General features: G+C 40.5%; 1 protein-coding gene across 1 annotated transcript in view; it reads left to right on the top strand.

Moving 5' to 3' along the window:
* Positions 1-27,663, top strand: part of LOC150084539 (trypsin-1-like) — a 101,998-nt gene that overhangs the window by 50,381 nt on the left and 23,954 nt on the right. Inside the window, exons 3-4 of the mRNA XM_090376279.1 lie at positions 13,028-13,146; positions 25,399-25,490. Coding sequence (XP_090232405.1) covers positions 13,028-13,146; positions 25,399-25,490 — 211 coding nt within the window. The remainder of the gene's footprint in view (positions 1-13,027; positions 13,147-25,398; positions 25,491-27,663) is intronic.

Raw genomic sequence — 27,663 nt, 5'->3', positions numbered from 1 at the left:
TTCGACGGTTTCTGCAATTAATACTCTCGTATAATTACGTTAACAGCATGGAAGGCTAATTCTGAAGCTGCTGAACGAGAAGCACGCGCTGAGGACACGTGCTCTTTTATTCGAATATTCAGCGGAAATTTCGTAGATACTTGGTAAGAGGAGTCGCAATCACTGCAAGAAATGTATACCAGACCAAGATTGGTCTGGCCACAATCTTAAGTTCGGTATCTTTAGAGAATATGTTAAGCTGCTTGTGCGGGATAGAAATAAAGTGATTTTTATGTTACTTGTTGATGTTGGGTGCAGTAGTTTTTTGTATCCTATCCTTAGCTTGTACCCTAATTCGGTTTATTGTAGTAAGAGGGTAACCCTGTTTATGAATCTGCTGGTTAATATCTGTATTTCTGAGTAAAGCAAATTTCGTCATTGAATTTTTATAGGCATTGAGCAACTGATTAAAGATAATAGATCTTTTGTAGGTGAACGGGTGATAGCTGCCATAATATAGAAGCATACCGGTGTTTGTTGGTTTACTATAGCTGTTAAATTAGATTTATTCGCATCCCGAGTAAGCGTGAAATTTAGAAAATTTCACGCTTACTCGGGATGCGAATTGACTTATTATACTTATAAATTGACTCGGGATGCGAATTGACTTATTATACTTATAAATTGACTTATTATCCTTATTTTCCCTTTCCAATATAAAACTGAGTCTAAGATGAATATTATTAAACGAATGTAAAATGTCTTGAATAGTGCTACTATCAGTAATAACCAGAACATCGTCTAAATACCCCCCATTGTATGTGATACGGGGTAGAAAAGGCATCAAGTGTATACGCTCAATCGTTGAGAGATAAGACTTCCGATATTAAGCCGCTTAGACTCAATCCCATTGGCAAACCAAAAATTTGTTTGTATACGTTGTTTCGAAAGGTGATATAATTGGCCTCAACTAAAAGTTTAATTTAGTGATAAATTTCCTTAAGAGGAAGCTTCCTATAATTAATCGGTTTAGAGTTTTTATTTAACATATCCAAAAGGATATCCAATGTGTATTCAACGTTTGCATTCATATATAACGAAGTAACATCGAGTGAGAATAAATTATCATTATCACCGTCTAGGGCCCTTAAGGTTATTAAATAATGTATTGTAGATATAAGTGAAAAGGCCTACGTGCTCTGGATACTTTATCTAATCATACATTAAAAAAAAGTTTTCCTCCTAGTGATATTTATTCGAGCCAATGGGAGAAGAGGGAGAGAAAATTACGTCACTACAAATGCAATTAATTATTGACAAATGCCTCCATAACATTCACCAACTTCGTGCACGTGATTCTCTGTCCACATTTGATATTCCATTGTAACATTTTTTGTATATTAATGAATAGTGCGTGTATTCACTTGTCGATTTAAGCAGAGTGGGCTTCATCACTCCAAAGGATGTTCGCGAATGCAGTGGATATCACTTGGCCATGGCCAAGTGATATCCACTGTCATTCGCGCCAGAAACTGAAGTGCGTATGTGAAACGAATATCTGCATCAGTATGCTTTAATTGTTGCAACATGTACATCTTGTAAGGATAGTACCGCAACACCTGACGCATTACTAACCTTACAGTGGAATACGGCATGTCCACTTCACGAGAAACAGCTGGCACACGCGCTACCACATGGAGATTGACTTGATAAATCCACGACAGCCATAGCCACATCTTCAACACGAGAGGAGTCCACTCGTTTTCGACCTCTACCTGGTTGAACACCAAGATGTCCTGTTTCTTCAAATTTCGCAATCATTTTGCGGACAGCACAAACAGCCATAGGTCCACCTGTGCCTTAAGCGCATAAGGCACAGGTCCACCTGTGCCTTATGCGCTTCTGACGCCGGAATTCTCTGATAGCCGCAGCTACATTGTTGCTGTTCTGATAGTACAGCTTCAATAATAGCGCCTTTTCCTGCAACGTTGTTGGCATTGCTGCTGTAGTGCAGGCAAACATCTATTGTATGATTTTGAAGAGACTGCTTTGCTTTTATACAGTACAGGAGTAGTGGCGCTGTATTTCAAAGTATTCAAAGTATTTTATTATTTTCTGCGGGCTCCAGGGTTTCCCCTATCCGCCGCTGAAGAGTAACTGTACAATATTTACAATTTATGGTTTTACAAAACATCTGGATCCACCAACTTCACAGTAATTATTACAAACAATAAGTCTCTTGCGTAAGACCAATGTAGTATAGCCGCACATTTGACCATACTGTATATCCATAACACTTGCAACTCAGTTATTACAATTTGTTGAAGGCACCAATTTCTACTTTAACCTTCACAACTTATACAACTATACAGATAGTTAGAACCTTCCAGTTCGTTTACAATGAGGTCCGATATATATCTTACAATTTATACAATTTAAGATTTACAATTTATGCACCTTATTAGAGGCTGAAGTCCCAGGATACCGCCCACCCAACAGTGAACCTGGCACATCGACTAATTTATACTAAACGCTATTATTGCCGTCCGGCGATAAATTTCCTCATCAGAGGTCTTGTAACAATACGATTAATACCACGGAGCCAACTATATACAGTGGTAGTACACTAATAACATAATTATTCTTAGTCGGCAAGTCCTTTCCTTCTGTGGAAAGCCTTTTCAGCAAAGCTAGCCAGTGCCTGAAAATTTTCCTTACATTCTAAAAACTTGGTGAAGTTATTTACATCATAAACTTCGGTCAATGTGTGAAGTTCAAATCGAATGTCTACATAATATCGACATTCTAAGATTATATGTTGGACTGTCTCCTCTGAGCCACATTTCCAAAGAGGAGACGCAGCCAAACCCAGAGTAAACAACTTTGAGTTTAGGCTGCCATGCCCGGATAGAAGAAAAGTTAGGTGAAGACCTGGGTTAAACCAGGACCAATGTTTTTGGTCAAATTCGGCAACCTGAGGTATACAAAGGGTAGTAATTCTTCCAGTGTTTTCTTGATCTAGTCTTGATCTAGAATTGGTTTCTTGATCTAGTGTTGTCTTCTTTCACTGGCACGTCCAGGTTAACAGAAAACTGGTTGAATTGTGCTGCAATACCCTTCCTTCTACAATACTGAAAGCAATTGTACAGCACTTCGTATTTAATTGGTAGTGTACCGTTGATTACCTATAGTGCCGACGTTGAAATTGTGCGACAAGCTCTTGAAGTTGCAATCAGGAAGAAGCGCTGGGCTTGAGTCAAGATTTTTTCCACTATGACTTTGCATATTCCGGGGCCCCAAGCGCCCGCAGCATAACAGACAATAGGAATAAATATACATTTGTAGCACAGCTTGAGAGTGGAGGGTTTCAGACCCCAAGAACTTTTGGTAATTCTGATTATTTTGCCTGTCAGAATCTTGATTTTGCTTAGTACATATTTAGCATGGGTAATGAATTGAAGTTTGTTATCTGACATAATTCCTAGGTATTTGTACGAGTTAACTAATTTTATCCATTGTTCTTTAATCTTAATACTTGGAGGTCTATTTGGGTCTAATTTTCCTTTGAGAAGAATTTGTTTTGTTTTGGGAACAGAAATAGTTAATTTATGTGTACTACACCACTCATCTAAGTCTGATAGGACTTCGTTAGCACTGATTTCAAGTTGTAGTCTGGAGTTTCCAGAAACAAGGATAATTAAATCGTCTGCGTAAGCAATCTTAGTAGTGCAATTATGTTCGGTAGCCAGCCACCCATCAAGGACCACGTTCCAGCATACTGGTCCGAGAACTGATCCCTGAGGGCAACCGCGAGTCACAGGTCTCGCAACAGAGCAGGATCCACTAGAGACCACAAGTGAGCGATTCTGGAAATAATCCGTGATGAGACGATAAATAGGCACGGAGACCCCGGCCTCTCGGAAACTCTCCAGGACACTTTGCCACCAAACAGTGTCAAAGGCCCCTTTGAAGTCCACAAAGGAGGCCGAGGACATACTTTTCATTGGAGGCTGAAACGTTATTAATAACTAGGTTAATGGCATCCACTATAGACATCCCAGCAGTGAAGCCAAACTGATATTTGTAGTTTAGGTTTCTTTCTTTATAGTGCTTTTGGAATCTCGCTACAATCAGCTTCTCTAGTATTTTTCCGAAGACCGGAAGTAGAGCGATTGAGTGGTATCAATTTGCCTCATTTGCTGTTTTGTTGGGATTCTTAATAAGTAATTTAAGATTTGCTTTTTTCCAAGGAGAGGGGAAGAATCCATATTGTAGGCAGGCATTAAAGAGGTTCATCATCAGTTGGGGACAGGTGCTCCAGATTCTTTTAACTATGGTAACTTCTAATAGGCGCTGTGGCAATATCTTACGATTATGCAAATAACGTAAGTTATTTGCATAATCGTAACTAAGATAGTTATGCGCTATACAGTGACAAATTTTGTAACTGTTTTTTTTTTTTTTTTTTTCCCAATGAATTCTTTGTTGTACGTGTTGTTCGGGTTTCTCTTCAGTGCGGGCATTGCAGCTCGCTACGGAGCCCTCTGTGTAGGGATGCTTTAATTTTAACAACCCTGTGGTAGTATTACTTAAATAATTTTTAATCAGTTTTAATTCTGTTAAACTTCGTTTGGTGAAGTGACAGTTACAAGAGTTGTTTCAACAAAATTTAAGCAAATCTTAAGCAAAATTTAAGCAAATCTCTTTGAGCAAATCATTTTCATCAATATCAGAAAAATCATAGTCTTGTAAAAGCATATGAAATATAACTTTGCATTGTTTCGCATAACAATATTTTTCAAATTAATAACGTTTAAGCATGAATTGATTGCTGATTTATTTCTTTATCATAAATTCTCTATTAGATTATATTGTACCTGGCGTCTCCGTAGCCAGGTGGGCAGGAGCAGTAGTGCGTAGTATAAGCTTCTTGATATAAACCGGCGTTCGAACCCGTGACTACCAAATACGGAGTATGAGGAAGGTCAGGGAATGACCACCGCATATCCCCAGCCCGCATAAAGGATGACAGTTGGCGTCAGGAAGGGTATCCGGCCGTAAAAATTGTATGCCAAAACAATAAAAATGCTGACCCCATATATAATGGGAAAAAACGACGACAAAAAAAAAAAAAAGAATATTGTAAATACTGTGGTTTAGTATTTTGTAAATGTTTGTAATTTTTTTTTTTTTTTTTTGTCCTCGCTTTTTCCCATTATATAGGGAGTAAGCGTTTTTATTATTTTGGTATGCAATTTTTACCGCCGGATGCCCTTCCTGACGGCAACCCTCACCCTTTATCCGGGCTGGGGATATGCGGTGGTCATTCTCTGACCTTCCGCATCCTCCGTATTTGGTGGTCATGGGCTCGAACCCCGGTCTTATTAAAAAGCGTGTGCTACGCACTACTGCTCCTGCCCACGACTGCGCCATTTGTACAGTTTGTAAATATTTCAGTTAAATATTTTAGTCCTCCTCTTTCGGATGCAACAATATTTTTCATGTATTATGGAACCGAAGCAAAAGGTCTTTTCCTAAGTGACCTATGTAAACGCAGATAAATAATTACATAGTGATGATATTGCCTGAAGTCGATGATAGTATACACCGGCATGTACTTCGATGAAAGCGAAGAAGAAGACTGCGATAATTGACAGGTGAAGGCACCTCCCTTTTCTGATTGTTTTGTGTAGTCGAGGAGGGGGGGAGGGCTTATCTTAGGCAGAATGGGATAAAGGCGGTCGTGGTGGAGTCACTACTGTGAATGATCCTGTTGGCCGCAACGTGGTAATGGGCTTGTAGGTCGTACCTATCTAGGGAATTCCAACAGGACCATTCACAAATTCCTGTTGGCCGCTACGTGTCATGGGCTTGTAGGTCGCACCTATCTAGGGTATTCCAACAGGACCATTCACAGTAGTGACTCCGCCATGACCGCCTTTATCCCATTTTGCCCAAACCTATCACAACAGATTTCTAGTGTTAAAGGTTCACGGGATAAAGTGCCTACAACTCCCGGGCAGGAAGTTGCGATCCCTCCTCTCCAGAGTTAAAACATCTGTTCCCTCCTTGCTGCAGAATGGATTAGTCTACCGTATTTCCTGCCGTGTCTGCACTAGCTGTTACGTTGGGGAAACTGGCAGGAATCTCAGCAATCGCGTTTCTGAACACGAAAGAGCTATCCGTTTAACGGACCTGGAACACTCAGCCATTGCCGAGCACTTGTATCCCCAATTCACAAAGTGGGATCGAAGGGTAACACGAGTAATTACAGACCAGTTAGTTTAATTTCTGTTCCGGCAAAATAATGGAGTCACTGGTTAAAGATGCATTGCAGGATCATCTAGACAAGACTGCAGCAATAATTCAGACACAGCATGGGTTTTTTAAGGGAAAGTCTTGTCTGACAAATTTGATAGGATATTATGATGTGGTTACAAAGGAACTGGATGCAAAAAATAATTTTGATATCATATATTTGTATTTCAGGAAAGCTTTTGACACTGTTGCGCATGGAAGACTATTGTACAAATTGGAGCAGAATGGTATTAAGGGTAAGTCTACAATGGATAAAAGGATGGTTGAGTGGGAGAAGACAGAGGGTGGTAATTAATGGGTGCTGCTCTTCGTGGACCAATGTTATTAGTGGAGTCCCACAGGGTTCGGTTTTTGGGTCCACTGTTGTTTTGTATATTTATCAATGATATTGATGAAGGTATATCAGGCTTAGTGTCGAAGTTTGCAGATGATACAAAGGTTAGCAGGGTTGTTAATGACAGTAATGGCAGTGTACTACTGCAACAGGATCTAGATAATTTGGGCACATGGGCTAAGAAGTGGCAACTAAAGTTTAACCTTGACAAATGCAAAGTACTGTAGTAAGTAGAAGTAACCCCAGAGAAACGTACCAACTGTGTTGTACTACACTTAAGGTGGTAGAAAATGAAAAAGACCTGGGAGTAATTGTACAGTCAGATATGAAGTTTTCTGAGCGATGCAGACAGGCAGCCAGGGCAGGTCATGGAGTCTTGTCAATGATATATAGGAATTTTGCTAGCAGGGAGAAGGAGGTGATTGTCCCTCTGTATAAGGCAATGGTCAGGCCGCGCCTTGAGTACTGCGTACAGGTCTGGGGGCCTCATTTTAGAAAGGATGTAGATTTGCTTGAGCGTGTACAGAGAAGGCCAACAAGATTGGTGAGGGGAATGAAGGGATCTTATCAAGAGAGGCTTAAGTTCTGCAAATTGCAGTGGCTGGAGACTAGGCACCTGCGGGGTGATCTGATTGAGGTGTATAAGGCCTTGAATGGGTTGAGCACGCTGAATTCTGATGGGATCCTTCCACTTGTTCAGATTATGAACCTAAAGGGGCATAAATTCAAATTAAGAAAAGACAGGTGTAGAATGAATGTGCGGAAATTTGCCTTTAGCCAGCGGATGGTTAATTTCTGGAACAAATTTCCATCTGTCGTTGTGGAAGTTGATAGGTTAAATAAATTTAAGGAGGAACTGGACAGGCATTTGGAGGGAATGGTGTGATTTTATTTATTTATTTTTTTGGCTGATGCTGCATAAGCTCATACACTTGCTTTCTTACATCACATGCCACTACTACTACTACTATTCGACCCAGCACGACATTGACCCATGCTGCGATGTCATGATTATTGACAGTTTTAAGTTTACAACTTATATCTTGTAATGTCTTTAAACTGCCCTACACTCTTTATTTTTATTTCTCCGAAATTATTAGGGCAATCCGAGGACGTAGGAGAAACTATTTCTTATCAATACCACTATTTTTCGCCTTTGTGGAGTTCAGGTTCTATTATTCCTACTCCTTTAGTTTTTCTTCTTACTATCTGCATGTTTCTCTATGCGTTAATTTAATTATTTATTTATTTTTACCGTATCCATCACATAGGGGGCACCACATATTATTTTGACGACTATTACATTATCTCCTAGATACGGTCAATATGTAGTATGTATTATATATTTAATCTTATTTTAATCATTAAATTACGTTCTCTGTCGATTCAACGATGATTAATATATGCTTACATTTATATTTTACTTATATTTCTTACCTTTGATTCTAATATTTCTAAATTTTCTTAACTTTTATCATCATTCGATTTATATTTGGCCTATACTGGTTTATATTTGGTTTAGATTTAACTTACTTAGCATATATTGATCATCACAGAAACAGAGAACATCTTGTCGTTTTTTGCCTTCATTCTGGGTGGTTGGCCCCAGTTGAAGTCATCTAGATTGTCGGTAAAAAGCGATAATATTATTATTATTTTTTTTTTTTGCGTTTTCTTAGGTCCCTGATGGTATTATTATTGGATTGATTTACTTTTTCTAATAATTTTTTATATTATCCTTAATATTCTATATATATATATAGAATATTAAGGATAATATTAAGGATAATTTACCAAAAATAAATATATATATATATATATATGTTTATTTTTGGTAAATTCGATGAGGAATAACGCTAAATTTTTGAAAGGCCGAGTGAATTGGCAAAAAACGTAATTTGGAGGTGATTAAATCAATTCCGACGTGTAGGGTATTCGCTTGCGCAGGTAGAGTGGGTGGGGAGACTGAAGTCTGGGGGGGAAGAGACAAGTATGGAGTCGAAAGAGGAGGCAACCCCAAGTCACAGTGGGGCATGCCCATGCCCCACCAGAAGGGAAAGTGGGAACGGCGAGAAGGGGAGGAGACAGTAAGACCGCTCCCCCCCCCACCGGGGATATGGGTATTAAAGATGAAGATGGCTAGGGTGCCCTCTTCAAGTCGCCAAATGGCGTTTGGCAGCTATGCTGCTTTAAGTCTCTTTTCTTCAATGTTGATTCGATTTCAGTCCAGTCGCTCATGGGGTAAGCCCCGTCCTTGTGTTTTTCACTTTCTTGTCTCAGGGTTTTTCTCTGTAGTAACTCCATTGGATGGTATTTTATGGTCTTGTACAGTTTAACTTATGGTGGTCTTTCGTCAGGCACGATTTATGGTAATTAGCAGTTTTCTCCTCTCGAAGAGGTCCTGCGCACATTGAGAAAGTGCTCTATATTCCTCTTCTGTGTCAATGAAGTGGGATTCCAGTCCTTTCGGAAGGTAGTGTATCTTTGTGATCAGGATGCCTCTGAGATTTTCATATTCTGGGCAGTCGTAGACCAAGTGGTTCCAGTTCTCGATCTCCCGACACCTGCAGTTGGGGTCCTCAACAAGGCCGAACCCAAGCAGCTTCTCTTTAAAGGGACCATGACCAGTAAGGAGCGAAGTCAAGTGCATCCCCGGAAAATTTTGTAAATTTTCTTAAGTTGGGAAGGAATTTTCTTGTGATTTCTCCTTTTGTTGTATTGGTCCATCTTTGTTGCCACTCCCGAAGTAGGTAGACCTGTAACCGGACTTTTTCTGTTTTTGTACTACTCGCTGGGTCAATTATGAAATCCTGGAAGATAGCAGCAATCCCCCTGGCGTGCAGGAAGAGCAAGCTAGCATTTACAGTCTCCAAATCGAGGGGGAGCGCTCCAGCAAGCACCTGCAACGCCGGTGTGCTTACTGTTCTGCATGCTCGTGTGGTTGTTAATAAAATGGTCCTTTGTATCATATCCAGAGTTCTCCTATTGACTGCAAGCGTCGTTTTGCTGTACCACACTGCAGAAGCATAAGTTATCGCAGGGATGAAGGTTGCCTTATAATACAAAATTAGTGTTGTTTTTTTTTTTTTTTTTTAATCCCCAGTCTTTTCTCGTAACCCTCGCCACCAGTACCGAGTGACGTCTTATCTTCGTCCTTATATATTGTAGGTGAGGTTAAAAGGATAAGTTTTTGTCTAGGATAACTCCTAGATATTTCATTTGGTTGGCAAGTTTAATGGTCACACCTTCTATTTTATTTTGGGGTGGACGCCGTATTTGCAGGGTTCCTTTTAGTAGAATAGATGTGGTTTTCGTCGGTGAAATTTTTAACTGGTTTCTTGTAGCCCAGTTTTGTATTTCCTGTAGAGCTTGGTTTGCGGTGGTTTCCAGTTGGGCTCTTGAGTCAGCCTCAATGTTAAGAATAAGGTAGTCTGCAAAGGCCTGGGCCCCGACCAGCCCCAGGTCCAGGTTCAGGAGCTTGTCGAGGACCATGTTCCAAAGGAGTGGCCCCAAGACAGGCCCCTGCGGGCAGCCCCTGTGTACAGAACTTGTGACTTTTTAGTAGTTGGCATTTATTTCTACTTTCCTGCAAGATAGGTTGTCTTCCATTACCTTGTATAGGTTGATAGGAACTGCAGCCACCCTTAGTCTGCCTAGGACGCTCGGCCACCATAGTGAGTCGAACGCCCCTGCAAAATCAATTGAAATGACTAGTAGGTATTTTTTTCTGCATTTGCATATGTGTGATGTATGTTCAAATTTGAGGTAGTTAGAACGTTTCCTTATAGACTAATGTTCCCTAAAACGGTGGCTTGCCCAACCAAGCCGCCGTTTTAAATGTATATGTAGACATGCATAGTATCTTATATACAGAGGCTCCAGAATGTTGTTCAGCTCTGCCTTGGTACACTGTGATGATACAGAAATCTGTAAAACGGCCAGAAATATGTGTAATGTTATTTCTGGCCACTTTGCCACCAGGAAGGCGATCACCTAGAAAGCCTGCCCAGTATCCGTCTATACCACGAGAGGTAGCCCACAATTAAGCTGGATACGTGGTGGACCTCAGACACTACAATCGCTGTCTGCCCCCACGGGTCCGCACTCACTTGAGGTAGTGCTACAGTGAGTGCTTGCAAAAATCCCGCACCCTGAGTTGCCCAGACTAAGGGTACTGGTAAAAAAAAAGAAAAGAAAAAGAAAAAAAAGTATATATAATAAAAAGAATGAAAAAAAAAATGTATGTAATAAAAGGGAAAAGAAATAAAATTTATAAATAATAAAAACGAAAGGAGAAAGTATACATGTATATAAAAAAGAAAGTACACATGTATATAATAAAAAAGAAAAAATGTATACATATATAATTTTAAAAAAAAAATCCATCGTACAATTAGTTAAAAGCTGTAAGATTCAGAAACGATGGACTTAATGGAAAAATGTTATTGAACATTTGCTAACTCCGTACAGACCAGGATCAAGAGCCATAATAATCTAAAACAATTCTGGCGCTTTGGAGACCACTACACATTCCAACAAATCTAGAATACGTAATCTTCAATGTTCTTGTGAAACGCTCGTCGAACGGTCAGGTGTATTTTTTTATTTTATATTATTTATTATTAGGCCCTCTCCGGGAAGCTTAGGCTCTCCAGGATTGGCCTAGCCAGAGTTAAATTGGACTTCCTGGTCCGGCTTCCCGTGCCATGGAAATTGGGGGTTGGTAGTGCTCAACAAGCCCCTATGCTAAGAGGCAAGAAGAATAACAGAACCACACACACACACACACACACACACACACACACACACACACACACACACACACACACACACACACACACACACACATCTTGTAACGGCGCCTGTGGCAAGTGCCTCACTTGAGCACCCCTAGCGCTTGTTCTGCGACACTGCCTGGCCTTTACAGGAAACTGTATAGCAGCACAAGAGTATATATGGCGGAGTTGTGAAGACCACCGCTGTTGCCTGATCCTCGACATTGTGTCCACTTATAGCAGAAGCTTTCATCCAATGTTTCAGATCTCTTGAACAGACAAAAATTGCATGTTCGACTACGATTTTTTACAATTTAATTTTACTGTCTCTACAGGATAACGTTCGATAAATCATCGATAGTTCATAATTATTTACCATGACTATAGTCATGGTAAATAGTCAACCCCTGGATTAGTGCCGTGAAGGGTTTGTAAAGGTAGGGTACCTGCATGTACCTAGGAACCTTACAATAAAGAAAACCTTACAATAAAGATCATATTATTACAGTTCAGATTATTTACCATGACTATAGTTCAGTCATGGTAAATAATTTTTATTTATCATGACTATTCATGATAAATAATCAGAATTGCAGTTTCAAAGAAATTTTGATATTGTTCTAATTAGTTCCAAGGAAAATTCAAGCAGGACCAATAAGATACGGAAAATCGAACTCGAAAAGCATACAAGCAATTATTTAAATTAGATTTCGCTGTATGAAAAGGAAAAAAAAAAAAAAAAAAAAAGAAAATGAACACAAAAAGAGACAAAGAAAACACAATAGAGACACACGCTACCACAATGTACGTTACGTTCCCTTGTAAGAGTGTCATTAATCCGCACGAATACTTACTTCATTGTAAAAGCAGCTACTTCATTGAATGTCTTGGGTTAAAGCAGCTACTTCTAGTTTAAACACATCTACCTGCTCTGTTAAGATATGCTAGAGCAGGAGTGGCCAACTTAATTTGTGATGCGATCTACTTTTTTCCTTAAAATGTGCCGCGATCTACCATCGCAAAAATTTCATTGCACAAGGTGCACAAATCGAGGGATCACTGTATATTTAAAATTCGTCGTGATCGACCGAAATTAAATCCGCGTCGACTCGGTGGCCACCCCTGTGCTAGAGAGTAGTTTGTATAAACAAACTACTCTCTTGGCGCATCGGCTTCTTTGGCCATATTGCACCTCCCAAGGTTTTTGCACTACTCTGATCCAAGCCCGAGGCGGGATTCGAATCCGCGACCTTTTGGGTTACCAAGTAGGCACTTTACCCACCCGGCTAGCCCGGTCGGCGTGATGCACTTGTGCTGATGATTAAAATATGCATTTTGAATAGTATTTTTATTTTATTTTATTTTTTTTTTTCGTCAGCAAGGCTCTCTCAGTCGTAGAATCACATACCTAACTTATTTCTGTTTTATTTTTATTTTATTTTTATATTTACTTTTATTTCTATTTTAAGTATATAATTAGAATGGGTAAAATAAAATTTTTCGAGCAGATTTTAACCAATTTTAATTAATAACCATCCTTTCTTATACTTTTCTCTCTCTTTTTTTTTTTTATCATAGTATTGATTTTTTGAGTAATGGTTATTTCCTTTTATTTTCTTAGGAACTGGGCTTCCTATGCTGATCAGCGTAAGTAAAGTGTTTCCTTGTGGTAAACAGCAGGTTAGAGGTGGTCGAATTGTCGGTGGCACGGATACATTCGATGGGGAATTTCCGTGGATGGTGAGAATTATTATTTTTATATTTTATTATGTTAGTCGAAAGTGTAGCCATAACCAGTAGCCAATATAAAATCTGGATTAATCCTAATTACTCCAAAGCTGTAATACGTTGGGTCGTTTCGTTTTATTAACTAAGCTGAAAATACTTTTTATTTTCGAATGGCAGTCAGTCGACAGACTTATACTAGTTTGCTGTGGTTTTGCATTCCTTTGTGTTTCTTTATGCATTTGGGTACGTTAATTCCGAATATGAACTTAGTTTTCATAGCATGAATGGTTTGCCCAGAAATAAAAGAAATCTAAATATGCAGTAATATTATACCAGATATATTAACGTTATTTAACTTCCGTTCTTCTCTTTTGAGGGTTGTAATTCTAGTTAATCTCTATACTGGATTTTTCATCCAGTTCTGAAAAACTCTTCTCTAGAAAGTGCATTGGGAATTGGCACGTGTTCATTGTATGTCACAGAAGCAACAGAGGATCATATGTTACAGCTACAGCTTTTCGATCCGCAGAAATTTTTAAATTTGATATGTCCACCATACAAAAGTAACAGTCGTCGTGATGGTTTCTGGGCTCTTTCATATTCCAGGAAAAGAAAAAAAGGCATACACTTGCGACTACCGCGAAACCGTACTTTTAAACGTTGATCAGCAAACTACTACAGCAGAAATTAAGTGACCCCAACTTGTCTTGATCACCCATAGACATTCTGGTGCCACCAAAGATGGTATGCTTCATCTGCTTCGGACCTATTTAATGTCCACGAGAGGAATGAATCTGGAGATGACTGTCATCTTTGTTTAATAAATAGTAAATAAATTAAATTAAAATAAATAAAAAACTACACTGGTGTGCAAAACTTAAGAAACAACACTATTTCTAAAGGTTACAACCACAAAATCAAACGAAACAGCCTGTGACGATTTGCATAACTGTGGCCGTTCAGTAGAAAGCTTGTGCACATGCAAAAATTTGAATCGTGATGAGAGGGCTCACATAAACAGATAAAAGCAGCAGTTATGTGCAAATTATCGAATGGTGAGCACGATTGTTACAGACGTTCGATTGGTTACATACACTGCTACAGACAACAAAATGGCCAGTAGACAACATCTGGATGACCTGACCCGGGGTCGAATAATTGGGAAGGTCGAATTGCGAGAAGTGTGGCTGCAGAATTCGGTATCGCCCATAGCATCGTCTGACGTGCGTGGTCGGCCTTCAGAACGACAGGTACAGCTGTTCGACCAGCACGTTCAAGGACCGATGTGTGGTGACCCGATAACGAATTCCATGATGCCACACTTACTCGCAATTCGACCTTCCAATTTAATTTCGACCCAGAGGTCAGGTCATCCAGACAGCGGGATCCATTGCAAACCAGCTTTACAGGACGCAGGATACCGCGGTTTACTGTGGCCAGGCGACTCCACAAAGGTGGACTGTTTGCTGTCGATGGCCTGTACGCTGTGTCCCTTTAACACCTGCCCATCGGAGACACCGTTTACAGTGGGCATCGAACACAAGGACTGGACAGCAGCGCAATGATGTAAGGTACTCTTTACTGATGAGAGTAGATTAAGTCTCAGCGATTCTGGCCGTCAGCTAATCTGGCGAGAGGTTGGCACACGGTATCACCTCGTAAACATCACTGAAAGGGATCGATATGGCGGTCGAGGTGTTCTCGTCTGGGGAGACATTACCTTGGATGGACCTACACAACTCCAGACACTGGAAGGCGGTACTGTAACCGGAGCGCGCTACTATACTGAGGTAATCCTTCCCCATGTGCGTCTGTTCCGAGGTGCCATTGGCCCCGAGTTCGTGTTTATGGATGATAACGCCACACCCGTCGCACTGCAGCTGTTGATATATGCTTTTGGAAAGTGGGGACATTGTTCGTATGTATTGGCCTGCCCGTTCTCACGATCTAAATCCTATCGAACACATATGGGACGCTCTGGGGAGACGCCTAGCGGCACGTCCACACCTACCAGAAAATGTGTTCACCAGCTGAAGATGGCGCTGACAGAGGAATGGACGATGTTACCGCAAGAACTTATCAATAACATTGTTCTAAGTATGGACAGGCGATGCAAAGCCTGCATCGACAGTAGGGGTGGCCATATCTCCTACTGAGGACCACTTCTTCCCTTTGTTCCATCTTTGGCAGTGATGCATCTGTATCATGGCAGCCAGTGCTATGTTGCCATTTTTGAATAAAGTCCCTCTGTACTGTTTGTTTTGTTTCCGTTGTTGTGTCGGTGTTGTTTTCTTCATCATTTCTGTACCTCACGAGGTTCCTTTGGTATGCTTTTCCCACATCCAGGCCACTCCTATGAGAAGCTACAGGTGAAAACCTGACTGGTCCTTAAGTTTTGCACACCAGTGTAAACTAGAATAAAATAAATAGAAAACTAAACTGAAATTAAATAAATAAAAATAAAAAAAAATTAAATACTACAGTCGCTTATATATCAAAATATTAGTACGCACTTATGTAATACATATAAATATCGCAAACTATAATCTTCGACATCCGCCAAGATATCGACGTTAGAGTAAACCAATAGCACCCTTGGATTTGGCACACAAAACGCATAAGAATCAGTAAATATAAGCATATGCAGGGGAAGTGATGTTAGAAGTTTTTTTTTGACTCTGGCATTGGGAACTACGAATTCATTTCTTAGTATACCACTGGGAATAAGGAGAAAAAGGTGTTGCGCGTGCTGCGAGAGGAAATTCCGCAAAAAAAAATCCAGAACAGAAGGAAGAGAAAGACTGGAAGTTGTTTCACGACAACGCTTCCGCGCATGGCTCATTTCTCGTGCAGCAATAGCCCGCTAAACAAAACATTATACCTTGTGTTACCACACTCTCTCTTACTCTGCTCAGTTCTCACTATGCGATTTCCCCCCCCCCCCCGCGAAAATGGAACGTTTACGAGGCCTTCCCTTCGGCAGCGTACAAGAAGTTACTTGATACAACTACAGACTGTGGACATGCAAGGGCGGCACCCATCGTTTGTTCAACACCGCATCGTATCGCTGTGAAGAACAGGATTCAACTGTAAAGGGCTAGAAATGTGTCTGGTGTAGGTTTGTGTGAGTGGTGTGCATGTTCTGTTGTTATGCTTTGGCCTCTTGGCTACCCAGAAGCATCAGTCATCTGGAGAAATGGTTCTGAGTACTCGCCCACACCAAGGGAAGGTGCGCGCCAGTCCCAGAAAGACACGTACCATCTCAAAAGAGACTCTGGCCCATCTGATGTTGCCAGCAAGTGAGCAGGATTCCTCTGGGAGGCCCATTTCAGAGAGAGGAGATAGAGAGAAAAAAAAAAAGCTAGTGGTGTAGGTAAAAAAAAAAATAAATAAATAAATAAATAATATTAAAAAAAATTAATAAGAAAAAAAATTTAAAAAGGCCGTACCTTTTCCCGGGGGTCCAAAAGAAGTATGTCAAATTTAGGAAAAAAAAAAATAATAACAATAAAATAAATAAATAAATAAATAAAAAATAAGGAATTTAGCTTTTCTTTTCACCAGTGAAATCTAGGCTGTTGAATTGCTTGTCTGGTATTGATTGGCATTGGCATACAAGGTGCGCTAGGCAAAAATTCCAGATGCAAAGGCCTGCAGGGAAGAAAGATTGTCCGTAAGACTCCGGACAATCTTTCTTCTCCTCAAACCAGGTAGATCAACTAATCCACCTGGTTTGGGGAGAAGTTTGGAATTCCTCTCCGAAGTTGATCTCTGAGATCCTCATACAAGTCTCAATCAAAAAGAAGATAGTACCAATTTTCTTTGGCTCCACAAAAGCATAGGCTAGAGGTCCTGAGCTGGATATCATCATTCTTCTCTTTCTTGGTGATTCCCTTTTGACTCTCTCTCTCTCTCTCTCTCTCTCTCTCTTAGGGTAACTCGGGAATTTTTTTTTTTTTTTTTTGGCTGGTGCAGCATAAGCCTCAATCTTCCTTGCATCATATAGCTGATAATAATAATAATAACTAAAAGCATAGGCTAGAAGCCCCAGTTGGTGTATCTTTTCATTCAGGGAGCCGTGGCCGATCACCAAGAAGGACGTCTCAAGGCTGAGAGAGAACCAGGATCTTACGGTTTTGGTCATTGCAAACGTTACCTTGGGGAGGAATCTTTTGGTTACTGTGCTGTGTGCGATGCATCCCACCTGGTATGCCAGATGTTTACCAGTTCGTTGTAGCATCGTGTTTTTTCACGCTTAACATCTGCAATGAGATTAAGCTCAATATCCAGAATACAGGTTGGTATTTTATTTTTGATTTCGAAGCAGAGTCCATATAAGACTGTAAACAGATCAAGCGGGAGAGTTTCCGCAATTACCTGAATAGCCGCAGTGGAGACAGTCCTGCAGATTCGGTGGGTGACCAGGATCAATCCTCTTTGAATTTAGTTGAGTTTGTTTCTCATTTTTAAAATTACTGCACGGTGGGGCCACACACCGGCAGCATAAGATGGGTAGGAATACTGCTTTGTAGTATAGTGATAGCATTCTCCTGGACAAACCCCAATTACTTCGAGATACTCTGAGAATGGAGGCAGAAAAACCTTTAACTTTGGTGCTGAGATGTTGTAGGTGTGGGAATTTCCAGACATGATGATGATGGTGAGATCGTCCGCAAATGCTACAATTTTTGTGTTGTCAAAGGAGTTACGAAGCCAATTTTTGAGATTCATGTTGAAGACCAGGGGGCCCCCAGGGCGGGAGCCCTGTGGACAACCCCAGTAGACATGCTTGGTGATCTGAAGAAATTGTGATTTTACTACTATGGAACGCTCTGAAAAGTAGTTCTGGAACAGCTTGTACAAATTGGAAGGGCATCTGGCAGCACGGAGACGTTCAAGGGCACTTTCCCACCAAACAGTGTCAAAGGCTCCCGCGAAGTCGATGAAAATAGCTAGTTCCTATTTAGAGGTAGAGTTCTCCAGGTGCAGGACCAGAACAAAGAGGGCCTCCTCGCAGGAGCGGCTGGTATGAAGCCGTACTGGGACAGGGAGATTAAATCCTGTGAAAGGAACAAAGTGGTAACTCTGAGGGCCATTAATCGCTCTAATATTTTTCCAAGGAACTGTAGACGGTCTCTGTGCTATCCAACCAGAACATTTCCAGAACTCATGCATGACACGCACAAACAATAGATTTCATTCCATTCCACACGACCAAGATTTTTGCCGCCTCCAATTTATAGTCAATACAGCTCATCCGCTGCATAGTGTTAGGTATAATCGAGAGGTCATAATCGTTTATTTTGATTATAGCAAATCATTCGATTATGCCTATCATTAGCTGCATACAGTTATAATGACGACGAAACCAAAACTTGGAGAACTTTATTATTATTGCGAGAAATTAAATATTTCCACAGTACATTATTAAAAGCAAAAGGGCATGTAAACTTACAAAGATTGCCTCGTTATAATAATTATTCCTCAAAAAGAATATATATATTTTTTAGTCCATTACGTTTTTTTTTTTTTTCCCTCTGAAGCACGTCCATTGTTATTTACATTTTACCACTAGTGCTATATTTTAGTCAATATAAAAGTTTGCAGATTTAAATAAGTTCAGTTGTTAGTCCTTAATATTCATTGAAATGTGCTCCTCTAAATTGCCCAACTACTAGCTATCCCTCTAAAATCCGGAAAATATTTAAATCCCTAATTTTGATAACTTCAATAATTTTAAATATTTAATAATTGATTATTAAATGTAAAAAACTATAAATACGAACGTAGATAACAAAACTTAAATTCTGTTTCGAAAAATGCATAATTAGTGGTTAGGTCCTGCGATCCGCCTGCCACGATTCTGGTCCGCGAACTTCAGCATTTTATCTGTTTTGGCCCCTAGCTAAAAGGTTGGACGCCTGTGGTCTTGCTGAAACATGCCTTTGCCGTCCTGTTGAGTTTTTCCTGTTCAGGATCATTTTCCCTCCCGAAAAATACTATTGTGCTTTTCACCGCTCATTGTACCTTTACCCACGACATGAAAAGTATCCTCCCTAAAAAAAATATTTATATATATATATATTTATTTATTATTTTTTTTTTTTTGTCGTATTGTTGGTTCATTGCCGTTTCGCTGTACATTGTGAGCCTTAGTGACATCTTTGTCTTTGTCCCTCAGTGACTTTCGTCACTAAACAGAATCTTTTTCCACTCGTTCTCAATCTAGTGTTTGTATTTCTTTAACCTAAAATAGTCTTTATCTTTTAATTGTTGTAGTTAAGAGTTACATTTTTAGTGGCTGCATTACTTTTCTACTTCTCATTGAGCCTGCAACTTACTATTCAGAAATGAATATTGATGCCTACATCTGCAGTTTCGTTTTGGAAAACATCACTTGATTTTTCTTGAGTCTGACTTTCTTCTGCGTATTAAAACTGCACCATTTCTTTTGGTAATCTTTCGTTTCCGACATTTACTTTCCTTCTTCGTGATACTAGCGCCATTTCTTCCTTTTGTTTGACGAATTTATTTACATCTCTCAAAACTCACTTACACTGCATTTCTTGGCAGTCTTTGGTTTTGGTAATCTTTGTCCCCTTGGTTAATTCATGCTTCATAAATAATAATCGAAAAATAACTGAAACAGAATTCTTGATTAATAAACAAAATGATTAATCGAGGTGCTTTTACAAACAGTATTCTTTTAAACTTAAGCCACAACACACACACACACACATGCAGTGTGCACCGCTTACTGTAATCGCAGATTAAGCTTATCATTCGTGTTATGTTATCACTTTGTCCCGATCAGACGTATACATAGAAAACGACTTATATTGTAATCAGGGCTTCTGTTTTTGTTATCGCTGTTTTGCCTTATCTTGGGTTACGTGTGTGCATTGGAAGTGATTACTTAACATCCGATTTGTTCTTGAACTCCGACACATTGCATGTGTAGTTAGTAGTTACCCCTGTTGTTTAGTACAGTTCATGTGGTTGCTGGTCACGTTACTCGTGAAAAAAAAAAAGTACGCAATCTTCCTAATTGTTTTTTTTTTTTTTTTTTTTTTTTTCTTGTAGAGATTTCGTCTCTGCATCAATAAACAATGCTGCATTTTTGTTTCTTTAGTTATTATTATCAATCGGTTATTGTTATCGATTAAGCTGCTTCCTAAAGTGATCACAATAAGCAGCGTCCGCTGCGCCGCTTATTGTACAAAAATATAAATTAATGATTTCATTGTAAATACTTTACCAAATTTGATATTAAATAATTTATAATTTGAAATTTTACTGATCGAGTTAACAGAAATTGGATAGCATGGAAGAAAATAGTGAATTTAAGGCTTACAAGTTCATAAAGGGCTGATTTGTAGTGGTTGTACTATTAACATGACCTATACGCCACTGGATATAACAACATTTTCTATATTTTGTTACTTTTAGTTTTCAGTGGCCTTTGTGCTTATGGATGGCGGCATTTCTCAATCTTTCTAAATGCTGATTTCCTTTTCATTTACCCACTATTTAATGACAACAATCTACATAATATAGAATGCTCATAGTTCTGTAACGCTTGAGAATGGGACACCCGTAGCATGTACTCAGAATTACCTAATTAACAACCCCCGCATGGCCATCGTTTATTTCAACATCTTATTAACTGTATGGATAGATATTTCATGAAAAAAAATGAAATTTTCCTCTGAGCATTTTTTTTCGTAGATTTTTTTTTTTTTTTTTTTAGTTGTAGTAGTAATAGAATCTTTATTGTATAGTTGCAATAGTATATACGATATCTCATCACAGCTATATAGCTAGGGGTTTTAAAAATATGATCTTCTGCATGTTTTATGACGAACATAGCATTGGCGAGTAATATGAATACCTAATAATTAAAAAATAGTACAGAGAGATCTATTAAAAGTATTCAAAAACTACATATTGGCCTGACGTAGCCTAGTGGTCAGGAGCACGAGTGCGGTAGTACACGCTCTTTGAGTGGACCGCGGCTCGAGCCCGTGGCTACTAAATACGATTAACAATTTTGATTGATTTATTGTAAACGCTACTAACCTACTGAACATTTTTTTACAACTACATACAGTAAACAAGAAAGAGAGAGAGAGAGACAAGCTCTTGCATGTGCACAGATTCCAATTAATTCATTGATTGTAGAGTCAGTACCGACAAGGCAGATTTCCTATTTAGAGTTGAAGCACTTTAGACGCTACACTTGCTCACTTTTCAATAAGGTTTTTACATGGCACAATTATGGAATAATCACAATCACATAGTTTCTGCAAGAGCAGTCCGCCTGTATTTGCTATTCTCCACGAAACGTTTCAGATCGGCATCCAGGCCTTGTGCTGTCTGAAGCATTTGAGCAGACAGAAGTCTGTCTTCGATATGGAGGCGATCCAGATTTGATCTTTTTTCTTATGAAAAATACACTCACATGCAAAATTCATTTTTTTCTTGTGGGCTTTTCCGCTGGACCCATTCTTGGGTCCATTTATAAGCACTTAAGAATTTTAGAGACGTATCGATACGTTGCGCCCCACGAGTTCAGTGGTTCCCAGTCTTTTGTCATTCAAGTTACGTTGAAGTAAAAAGACATTCACGAAATACCTAAATAGTGATTGCCATTGAACTCAATGGAGTTTTTGCGAATCTCGCGGCACACTGGTTGGGAGCCACTGCAGTAGTGGCCGACCGGGCTAGCCGAGTGGGTAAAGTACCTGCCCGGCAACCCAAAGGTCGCGGGTTCGATTCTCGCCTCGGGCTTGGATCAAAGTACTGAAAAAAACCTTGGGAGGTGCAATATGGCCACAGAAGCCGATGCGCCAACAACTACCAAATCAAAAAAAAAAAAAAAAAACTGCAGTAGTTTCTAGGAATGGCAAGCAGTTTGTATGCAACGTTTTAAGGAAAAGTTGAGAGGAATGGAATTGCATGTGTTGCCCACTCCAAGTGGGAATCCCTTTGCAACTTTTATCAATACTAAGTTCTTTACAATTTATTTCTCTTTAGAAACTGTCATTTTCTATGTGAGTTGGTTTTTATCACTTTTTATTATTATTAAAAATTATTACTCGGTTTACGTTTATAAATGCCTGAATGAAAGCATTGCAGACTAGAACAATTCTTGATATTATTGTAACCAGTATTCTGAATAATTAATTCAGGAGTACATCAATCTGTGGTATGAGTCGTCTGTTGCGTAAAACCTTAACGTCAGCTGTTTTCGTTATGCTGCATATGGACTTCCTCCTCTCTGTGTCTTGCTTGTTTATTTTTAGACCTGTCAAATTCAAAAGAGTTAAAATACGAGCTCAAAATCATCTGCTGACATTATTATTAACAGAGTCGTCCGTCGAGATCTGCGCCCCTCCCACAATGTGTATAGGTAATTTATATATACACCGATGAGCCAAAACATTATGACCACCCAGTCGTTATGCAAATCGAAGCAACTGCAGGTGAACTACGGCACGTACGCGGGTCGGGACACGGTATAAAAACCACCTGATACTGAGCTCCGTTAATCAGTGTTACTCTTGTTCTTATGGCTGACTTAAGGGAGTTTGGCAAAGGCCAAATTGTAATGGCCAGACGGCTGGGTCAGAGCATATCCTCTGACCCAGCCGTCTGGCCATTCGTGGGTTTCCCCTCCGAGGAGGGGAAACCCACGAACTGCCAGCGAGGTGTTGGACGACCATCGATGCTCGTGGTGGACGAAGGCTCTCCCGGATGGTACGTGGCAACAGAAGGGCGACTTTGGCGCTACTCGCTGATAATTGGAATGCTGGTGACGGGAGTAATGTGTCACAACATACAGTACTTCAAACCGCTGAAAATGGGGCTGTATAGCTAGAGGCCGGTCCAATTGCCCATGCTAACCATGGTTCACCAGCGACAGCCCTACAATGGGCACGCGAGCATCGAAACTGGACCTTAAATGATTGGAAGAAGGTCGTCTGGTCCGATGAATCACGTTTCCTGTTGCACCATGTGGGCGACCGGGTACGTGTGCGTCGTTTACCTGGGGAAGTGATGGCGCCTGGATGCACCGTGGGACGAAAACAAGGCGGTGGCGGTGGTGTCATGCTTTGGGCGATGTTCTGCTGAAATACCATGTGCAGGGCACTCTAACGTCTAACACCTACCTAAACATCATCCCCTACTCCCCCACTCAGGATGGTGGGGTAATCTTTCTACTTACTTAACACTTATTTCTTCTATCTAGGGAAGATATTCCCTTAGACCTACCCTCTTTCTATCCCCCTCCTCCTTCTTCCTCTACCTTGAGCAATCCTAAAGTTCTCTAGGAGTGCTCAGAATGATGACAATAAAACGCGGCACGCCAATGGACAATAATTAAACGACGACAACACCAAATCTCACCTTTTCCTCTACTCCCCCACCATTCTGAGTGGGGGAATCTTTTTACTTGCTTAACACTTATTCCTTCTAACTAGGGCCGATCTTCCCTTAGACCTGCCTCCTTTCTATCCCCCTCCTTCAGGCGCCTCCGTAGCCAGGCGGGAAGGAGCAGCAGTGCATAGCACACGCTTCTTGATTAGACCGGGATTCGAGCCCGTCACCACCAAATGCGGAGGATGCGGAAAGGTCAGGGAATGACCACTGCATATTCCCGGAGCAATATGGCCTTAGTCGCTAATGCTCCTAAAAAAAAAAAAAAAAAATCCCCCTCCTTCTCTTTCCTCTACCTTGAGCACTCCTAAAGTTCTTCAGGAGTGCTCAGCATAACGATAGTAGAACCCGGCACGCCTTCACGTGGCAGGGTTGGGGGGGATGTAGGCGGCGACTCAGTGTCTCTTCCCCCCCTGGAGGGTTGCCGAACCGGCCACTACACACAACAGAACAATGGCCGGAAGAGAGATGCCATATTACAAGAAGAAATGAAGCGGCTAATGGAGGAAACTCCGCTCAGGCAACCCAACCCAACCCGACACACACACACGTTTGTTTGTTTGTTTGTTGTTTGGAGCATTAGCAACTAAGGCCATATTGCTCCGGGATATGCGGTGGTCATTCCCTGACCTTTCCGCATCCTCCGTATTTGGTGGTCATGGGCTCGAACCCTGGTCTAATCAAGAAGCGTGTGCTACGCACTGTTGCTCCTGCCCACCTGGCTACGGAGGCGCCACATACACATACACACATACATATATCATTACTGACCAGGTACACCCTTGTTCGAGACTGGTTCGCGGAACATGAGGAAGACTTTCAGGTATTGCCCTGGCCTCCAAATTCCCCAGACATCAATTCCATCGAGCATTTGTGGTTTATGTTGGAACAGCAACTGCGATCTGCGGCATCTCAACCACGGACCTTACAGGAGTTAAAGGATTTGCTGGTTACGTGTTGGTACCAGATACTACAAGGCACATTTAGAAATCTTGTATCGTCCATGCCGCGCCGGGTACGAGCTGTTTTGGCTGCACGTGGAGGACCAACATCATATTAGGTAGGTGGTCATAATGTTTTGGCTCATTGGTGTATGATCTTTATTGTAAGGTGCAAAGTGTACAGTTATGGGACCTGCGTCGGCCGCTCCGCCCCAAGGACGGGTCTTCTTGTAAAATTCTTAAATAAACAATCATTTGATTGTAGTTCATTCAACAGATCAATTTCTTAAAGCACTTCAAATATAAAAAGTCAGTCATCTGAAACTTTCGTTTTCTTCTCTGGCTTCTGCCTTTATCACAAATGCAGTACGCTCCAACATGTGCTTCAAATAATGACATTTTTGAACTACCTTGCATAGAATTATTGCACACCTAGTAATCATGAAGTGGAGTGTACCCTGTTTCAAGTAACATTTGTCTCTTGAGACCTGTAGTGTCACATACTTTATTGACTCTGATATTGCATGACAAACTGTTTAAACGCACATTTATTGATATTTGCCCGATTTAGACATCAGTGGCGCACTTGGTGGGGGTCTTCCCGGCTTCAGCCTTTTCGCAAAGAGAATCGATCAAATCAACAAAACAGTAATTTTTATAGAACAAAGCAGCGACGCGATAACCCACAGATCCTCCCCACAAAGAAACATCCTGAGTGTGCTACTGGTGTGAAAAATGTACGAAATATTACCATATTCACTAGGTGATAGCTCTAATAATAATGAAATAATATAAAGAATTTAAATAATTAATTAAATTAATCAGAATTAGCATATTAGATGGAAATTTGATTGTGATAATCTGTTTTATCTTCGAAAACCAGGTATCCCTACGATTAGATGATAGATATAGATGTGGAGCTTCTATTCTCAATGAACGATGGATCCTCACTGCAGGTCATTGTGTGATGCAAAGGTAATGTAAAAAAATAACTGTTACACCACGCGAAAGAGTTTTAAATGTTTATTTGAAGTTAATTCCCCCCATTTCCTTCCTTTCACACAGTTTTTTTTAATCTGTTTTTTATGCCTGAACCATACAGCTTAGTTGTAGCAGATGATTAACAATACATAACTAATGATAATCATAATCAATCATTTTTGCCGACAATTCTGATTATGCGTATCCATACCTGGCACACCTACATATACTCACTTCTTTTTCTGTCAAAACGCTATTTTAGAGGTCAGCTAGATAGGTAGGTACCTACGTGTGGGGAGTCATATAGATAGTTTTATTTTATTTTATTATTTATTCTTTTTTGGCTGGTCCACCAAAAGCCCTGGCTTCCTTGCGCCATATGGCTAGTGGTAGTACTAACAGTTTTACGTCGAAATGACGCGCCCTTTCCTCCTATCAAGTGAGAAGGTATTTCTTTAAGGAGAAAATTAGTAGTAATTAGCCCAAGGGAAAAAAATCGCGAAAGTCCCGTCACCAGCTCTACCTCCTCAAAGATCGAACGACGGCTGAGGCAGAGAGTGACACCATTTGATGTAGCTCCCATAACTACCACCAACCACTGGTTGCGAAAGCTAAACAAGCACACCTCCATAGCTGAATGATGATGATAAGTAGAAATATTGATGAATAATTAAATTCATCTGTCATGCATTGTGTATTATGTCTGTAAATTGCGTGTGTTCTCTGGTCCATTTGCCTGTTTTGCTGGACGAAATACCCGAGTTGCCGGGGGGGGACCTTGCTATCTACGCCTGAGACCGACTAACTCAGCCACAGAGCGAAAAAAGCCCATTAAAGTTCCTCGCGTCATCGACGGGATTCGAACCCGGGCTTTTTCCACCCGGTGTGGGGAGGACGGTGACGATATCACTGTGCTACACGTGCAGAATATTGAACATACTGCATGAGTGTCGCGCAGGATAAAGTCACTTGCGTTCAGGCCTTACGCAGAAGGGTCGGTTCGAACAGTCGGAGACTGTCTCCCGCGGAAAACAGTGGAGCGAGTGGCGCTGTTTGAAGTGGCGCTTCGTTACTTCATGCTATGAAGTAATGAAGCTAGAGACAGACATGACATTGTACACGACGAAACTACACACAAAGTGGTTAGAACGGTTCCCGACTGTTAAGTTCACTGAACAGCGAATACAAGACCGGAGACAGACCATAGTCGCGAAGAACCTGATAGCTACTGCAGTACTGGAAAAAATCAAGCAGGATGTGCGTGACAAACTACAAAGGACAACAAATATGGACATAACGGAACCACAACGGAAAGGAACAGCAGGTATAAAAACTACAACCTGGAGCAGCCAAAGTGGAAACAGACGAGGTTGCGATATCCAGAATAGAAGAAGAGAGGAAGAAAGCCTTAGCAGAATTAGACAGAATGGACCCCCGCAAACACCCACACCATACAGATTCCTGTGGCAAGTCACATGTGGACATGTGTTTTTGTAAGGGGCGGCTCCTAGAACGTTAGTTCAACTCCGCTCGTATCTCTGTGAAGAACAGTATCACTACAAATGGGCTAGATATGTGTGTGACGTAGGTTTGTGTGTATTATGTATGTGTTCTGTTGTTATGTTCTGGCCTCTTGGCTACCCAGAAGCATCAGTCACCTTGAAAGATGATTCTGGGTACTCGTCCACACCATGGGAAGGTGGGCCAGTCCTAGCAAAACACGTACAGTCTCAATACAAGACTCTGACCCACCTGATGTTGCCAAAAGGTGGGCCAGATTCCTCTAGGGGGTCCACTCCAGAGGAGAGAGAAAAAAAAATTAATTTACCCGTGGTGCAAAAAAAAAAAATAAAAAAAAAAAAAAAAAAAATAATAATAATAAAAAAAGGAAAAAACAACAGTGTGACAGCAACCCTGAAGAACGCAATAAGGAGAGAGGGGAAAAAATAATAATAAAATAAAATAAAATAAAAAAAGTGATATTACTGTAGAAATTGAAACAACAAAACAAAAATAATATATAAAAAAAAAAAAAAAACAACCATGTGACTGATTGTAGAACGAGAAAAGAAGAGATGGAAAAAAAAATGGGGGGGTGGGGGGTAGATGGTGTTTTCCGTCCTGCACACAGGCCGCGTAAACAAGCTCCGCAGCCCGTGTAGCAGGA

Source organism: Mastigoproctus giganteus, chromosome 6 (genome assembly GCF_048544385.1).
Source record: "Mastigoproctus giganteus isolate SK-2022 chromosome 6, ASM4854438v1, whole genome shotgun sequence".
Lineage (NCBI taxonomy): Eukaryota > Metazoa > Arthropoda > Arachnida > Uropygi > Thelyphonidae > Mastigoproctus > Mastigoproctus giganteus.
The sequence above is the reverse complement of the archived record's forward strand: the minus strand, read 5'-3'. Positions and strand labels throughout refer to the sequence as shown.